Source organism: Centroberyx affinis, unplaced genomic scaffold (genome assembly GCF_046629955.1).
Source record: "Centroberyx affinis isolate AG114_WGS23_722 - 3 ecotype Tasmania unplaced genomic scaffold, CSIRO-AGI_Caff_v1 ptg000104l_1, whole genome shotgun sequence".
NCBI lineage: Eukaryota > Metazoa > Chordata > Actinopteri > Beryciformes > Berycidae > Centroberyx > Centroberyx affinis.
In genome coordinates this window covers 28,587-34,753 of record NW_027278806.1, presented here as the reverse complement: position 1 = coordinate 34,753, position 6,167 = coordinate 28,587, and the positions used below count along the sequence as shown (strand labels likewise).

The 6,167-nt window shown below is 44.7% G+C and overlaps 1 protein-coding gene across 1 annotated transcript; it reads left to right on the top strand.

Annotated features, from left to right (window-relative positions):
• The first annotated feature begins 1,122 nt into the window (after positions 1-1,122).
• LOC139648213 (protein transport protein Sec23A-like) lies at positions 1,123-6,018 on the top strand. The gene is made up of 4 exons (XM_071524271.1): positions 1,123-1,181; positions 2,417-2,573; positions 3,585-3,650; positions 4,789-6,018. The coding sequence occupies exons 1-4, from the start codon at positions 1,174-1,176 to the stop codon at positions 4,876-4,878; spliced, it is 321 nt and encodes a 106-aa protein (XP_071380372.1). The 5' UTR covers positions 1,123-1,173; the 3' UTR covers positions 4,879-6,018.
• The last annotated feature ends 149 nt before the right edge of the window (positions 6,019-6,167 follow it).

Genomic DNA, 6,167 nt, shown 5'->3' with positions numbered 1-6,167 from the left:
TCTGACTCGTTTGCATCCATGAGGAGATCAGGCACGGCTTCATCCACAGTGTGGCGTTAGATTGCCATTCAGTCAGAGAGGCGGAGCCGCTCAGCAGCAGCTGCGCAACGTTGTTTTTTGTTTTTTTACAACACTTTGTGATATGTTTTGTTCCGTTCTGAGCAGTCCCCCCCCACCCCCCACCCCCCGCACCCAGTTGCACTTTTTTTTCCATCAAGTTTTTGTTAATTTTTTCTTTTCTCATATATATATTTATATATATATGTATAGAACCCTTTTTTGTTCCTTAAAACTGGGAATGCTGAAAAAAGTAGTAGTAGAAGAAGAAGAATTTCTTGTATGATGTGATTCCAAAGGACTTTGTCCATTGCTTCCACTTGGTGTCAAAGCTCCCATAAACTGCCGCTTTGTAGCGGCCATGTTGTGGCGGCCATTTTACGTCTCCGCAAAGAAGCATCCAGTTCAGTTCAATTGGAGATGCAAAAATGGTGCAAGTAGCGAAAGCAACTCATACGACTCTGCAGTTCGTTTCCTACAGAAGAAGAAGACGAAGGCGAAGAGGAGGATGGGAGACAGACGAGAGGAAAAAAATGGCTGATCTGATTGGTCAGGCTGAAGGGTCGGTGTATCTGATTGGTCAGGCTGAAGCATCAACGGGTTTGATCGGTTGTTGGGTCGTCATGGGAACGCTGTCAGAGGAAGTGGTCACTCATCATCTTGATGAACTCCGGCAGCTTGGACCTGGAGAGAGAGAGGGAGAGAGAGAGAGAGAGAGAGAGAGAGAGAGAGAGAGAGAGGGGAGAGAGAGAAGAGAGAGAGATAGAGAGAGAGAGAGAGACAGAGGGACAGAGACAGAGGGAGAGAGAGCAAGAGAGAGACAGAGAGGAGCGAGAGAAAGAGAGGGAGAGAGAGAGGGAGAGAGAGGGAGAGAGAGAGAGAGAGAGAAAGAGACAGAGGGATAGAGACAGAGGGAGAGGAAGACATTTAGGAAGGAAGACATTTATGCATGTGCATACACACACACACACACACACACACACACACATGTATTAACGTGCTCCATGCAGCAGCTGTACGCAGAGTGTTTGTTGCAGCCGGTCCTGCTGGACAGCAGCAGCATCCTTCCAGACCGGATCCTGCTGATGGACACGTTCTTCCAGATCCTCATCTACCATGGAGAGGTAAGACCTGCAGCTCTGAATCACTCTGACACACTCTGACACACTCTGAAACACACTCTGAAACACTCTGACACACTCTGAAACACACTCTCAAACCACTCTGACACACTCTGAAACACACTCTGAATCACTCTGAAACACTCTGAAACACTCTGACACACTCTGAAACACTCTGACACACTCTGAAACACACTCTGAATCACTCTGAAACACTCTGACACACTCTGAAACACACTCTGAATCACTCTGAAACACTCTGACACACTCTGAAACACTCTGACACACTCTGAAACACACTCTGAATCACTCTGAAACACTCTGACACACTCTGAAACACACTCTGAATCACTCTGAAACACTCTGAAACACTCTGACACAGTCTGAAACACTCTGACACTCTGAAACACACTCTGAATCACTCTGAAACACTCTGACACACTCTGACACAGTCTGAAACACTCTGACACACTCTGACACAGTCTGAAACACTCTGACACTCTGAAACACACTCTGAATCACTCTGAAACACTCTGACACACTCTCAAACACACTCTGAAACACTCTGAAACACACTCTGAAACACTCTGACACACTCTCAAACATACTCTGAAATACTCTGATACACTATGAAAACACACTAAAACACTCTCAAACATACTCTGAAATACTCTGATACACTATGAAACACACTAAAACACTCTGATACACTCTGACACACTAAAACACACTCTGAAATACTCTGATACACTATGAAACACTCTGACACTCTCAAACACACTGACACACTCTGAAACACTCTGACACACTCTGACACAGTCTGAAACACTCTGAAACACTCTGAAACACACTCTGAATCACTCTGAAACACTCTGACACACTCTGACACAGTCTGAAACACTCTGAAACACACTCTGAATCACTCTGAAACACTCTGACACACTCTCAAACACACTCTCAAACACTCTGAAACACACTCTGAAACACTCTGACACACTCTCAAACATACTCTGAAATACTCTGAAACACACTATGAAACACACTAAAACACTCTCAAACATACTCTGAAATACTGTGATACACTATGAAACACACTAAAACACTCTGATACACTCTGACACACTAAAACACACTCTGAAATACTCTGATACACTATGAACACTCTGACACACTCTGATACACTCTGGTGCACTCTGAAACACTCTGACACTCTCTCTCTGTCTGCCCCCCCCCCTCAGACGGTGGCTCAGTGGGAGGAAGGCTGGTTATCAGGAAATGCCTGAGTACGAGAACTTCCGCCACCTGCTGCAGGCTCCGGTGGACGACGCCCAGGAGCTGCTGCACAGCCGCTTCCCCATGCCCAGATACATCGACACAGAGCATGGAGGCAGCCAGGTCACTCACACACACACACACACACACACACACACACACACACACACACACACACACTCTCTGGTAGTGTCTTGGGTTGTGTCTCTTCCACCATGATAAAATCCCCAAATCAGTGATTCTGTGATCTGTTGCTCTGGTAGAGCAGACTGGAGAATTGTGTTTTTGTTTCTCTCTCCATTCACTGCCATTGTCTGGAGGAACAGTCTGAAAATCACTTCTAGCACATAAAGGAACGCTGACTAGGGCTGAACAATTAATCAAAATTTTATCGAAATCGCAATATGGCCGACTGCAATTTTCAAGTCGTAGGAGGCGCAATATTTGTTAAAGGTGAAATGTGTCAAAATACCATTTTAAAGTAAATATTGTGGTGCTGCAGAGATGTCCTGGCCTACACATCATATTCTACAGACTTAAGAAAACATCTTTGTTTGGTACAGATCCCCGCAAAAATCACACCATAATCATTTTATACGTTTTTCAATGAAAATGAGAATAATGATGTAAAAATTATCATTCCCTCTAATATCGCAAATCATATCGCAATTGCAGTATCAGTCAAAATAATCGCAATTAGATATTTTTCAAAATCGTTCAGCCCTAACGCCGACAAAGCAGATTCTGACAAGATATAAAAAACTAGTCCTGCTGCTGAATTGTTTTGAAGTGAATCTCTTTCTTTATGTTTATTAAACCTTTCAGTCTGAACAAGTGGAACACTGAAATCCGGTCGGAGGAAACTTGTGATGGAACGAAGAAAATCAAACATTTACCAATAATTGTAAATAGGTGAGAAAAGGCAGGAGACTGGACTTTGACAAAGCAGATTCTGACAATATATAAACAAGTCTCTCACTTTTTCAGCCTGTAACAGAATCACTGATTTTGGGGTGATGTCATGGCCAGGAAGCTCAACTCGGCACTGTAATCCCACACAATTAAATTCCATACACTGTAGTGTGAATGATGATGATGATGATGATGATGCTGATGAAGACTGTGTGTCTCCAGGCTCGGTTCCTGCTCTCCAAAGTGAATCCCTCCCAGACTCACAACAACATGTACGCCTGGGGACAGGTGAGGCTGACCTTTAACCTTTAACCTTTAACCTTTAACCTTGACATGTGCCAAACCTCCGTCTCAAAACTACCGCAGGTCTGGAGAAATTCAAGCAGAGCAGCTGGTTAGAAAAGGGCGGGGCCTCTGTGGACCGTCGTCATGCTCCAGACCAATCAGATTGCTCTGGGGGCGGAGCCTGTGTTTCCTCCAGCAGTGATTCTCAACCTTTTTCATATCAAGGACCCCCTAATTTTACACATTAGAGCCACAGACCCCTAACATTTTGTCTCTCGGACCCTAATCTGAGAAGATTTTGTCCAGAACTCCAAGACTATCTGTAGTGTAGGTAGAGAGATAACAGAGAAACTATGATCAAAACAGTCATTCTTGTACCTCTCTAACTGTGTGAACTTTGTGTTAAATTAAATAACGCTGAAGTTTAACAATTCATCAGTTTGCTGGGGACCCCCCGGAATCCCCTCAAGGACCCCTGGTGGTCCCCGGACCCCTCGTTGAGAACCACTGTCCTACAGAACGTTCTCCCGTTCTCTGTATTTTCTCGTCTTCCTCTGAACTTCCAGCAGCAGCTTCAGTCCCTTTGGCCTTTAGAGCGACTTCCTGTTCCACCATCACTTCCTACTGCACCTAGACATTTCTCTCTCCCATAATGCACCACAGGCTGTCGGCCGGGTTTGGTACATCAAACGTAAACAGACGTTCCTTCGTTCCGAGTCTGAAGTCGAAGTTTTCATCTGTTTTTCTGGTTAGAGCAGCTGAACTGAAACAGGAAACTTGTTCCTACCGGACAGGAAGCGAGGCGCCGTGTGTTTTCAAACTCTGAGCCAATCAAACGGCTCCTCTGGATCCACATGGTCTCTGATCCCACATTTCTCCAGACCTCCGTCAGTCTGAGACAGAGAGATTAGTACTGATACTGATGCTCTCTCTCTCTGTTTCTCACTCTCTCTGTCTCTCTCTCTCTTTCTGTCTCTCTCTCTCTTTGTCTCTCCATCTCTCCCTCTTTCTCCTCTTTGTCTCTCTCTCTCTGTCTGTCTTTCTCTGTCTCTCTCTCTCTCTCTCTCTCTCTCTGTCTCCCCCCCCCCTCTCTCTCTCTCTCCCTCTGTCTGTCTCTCTCTCTCTCTCTCTCTCTCCTCAGGAGTCTGGAGCTCCCATCCTGACAGATGATGTCAGTCTTCAGGTCTTCATGGATCATCTGAAGAAGTTAGCCGTCTCCAGCGCTGCCTGAGACAAATCCTCCTCCTCCTCCTCCTCCTCTTCCTCCTCCTCCTCCTCCTCCGTGTCACTTCTTTATTTCCAGCCTGTATCAGTGTGTTTTTTCTGTTCATTTGCATTTGCTGCCTAAGTTCCCGCAACAAGCGGTCGACCCGCCGGCCGACCTTCCCGTTACCATGGCAACCGGTCAGCGGTCGGAGCCGCCCGCTCACTCCTGACTAGCCGATAGCAAATAGCCAAATAGGTTCAGAACAGCAATAACCAATAGTAGGGCTGGACGATAATTCAATATTATCGTTTATCGTCTTTCAGTGGGATTATATTGTGATGATATGGTGATTTTGGGATATCGAGACGCACAATTCTGTCTGAACTGATGAGAACAAGATCATTTTATTTAGAAACTCACACTCAGACAAAATGGTAGGAATATTATGTGAAAATTTCAGTTTAGTTTGACATCATTTGACATATTTAACGTGATTTTGCTTATGTAAGCCATATCGTCATATATATCATTATGGAAAAAAATCCTTATGATTATCGTGATATTGATTTCAACCATATCGTCCAGCCCTAACCAATAGTGAAGCCTGTAGGAACGTCCATCAGTCTGCATTCACTTCTCTAGTCTCTAGTCTCTCTGATCTGGTCTAATCCGGTCTGTTCCAGTTCAGGACTTTGTTGTCATCGGTCCAGTTTAAGCTAATTGAACTGATTAGTCCTCATTTGTGAATTCATTAGTCACAGAGACGGTTCTGCTTCACCTCTCTGCTGCTGTTAAAGCTTCTGAGGCTGAAGCAGCTTCCTGTCCAGCTGTCCTCCGTCTTCTTTCAGTATTTCCATCCAGTCACAGTGAAAACAATATTTATTCTCCATTTTCCCAGCGCCTTAAAACAGACTGAGCCGACATCTCCACCTTCACCCAGACAGTAAAACAGAGTCTGTCCCACTTTACTTCATCATTTACTTCATGAACCGTCAGTTCTTCAGTTCATCCATAAAGCCTTCCAACACTAAGATCCTGTCACTTTCCTGTCAGTTTGCTTTTAGCGGGGCCTCGTCTGCCTGTCTGTCTGCCTGCCTGTCTGTCTGTCTGTCTGTCTGTCTGTCTGTCTACTGTGTTTATTCTCATGTTTCTAATAAAACTCTGCTGTGGAAAAGCGTGTTGTGAATTCTGTTGGGTCTGCAGTCTGTAGAGTTTCATATAAAAGAAAGAGGCTGAGAATTTGGGTTGAATTAGATTAAATTCTTCAATATTTTATGGAATAATTAAAGCAAATGTCTCCACTTGCTTTCGTC

Coding starts and splice junctions, on each gene's coding strand:
- LOC139648213 (XM_071524271.1), top strand. Junction 2,574..3,584: donor CAGAGCATGGAGGCAGCCAG/GTCACTCACACA, acceptor GTGTGTCTCCAG/GCTCGGTTCCTGCTCTCCAA. Junction 3,651..4,788: donor ACATGTACGCCTGGGGACAG/GTGAGGCTGACC, acceptor CTCTCTCCTCAG/GAGTCTGGAGCTCCCATCCT.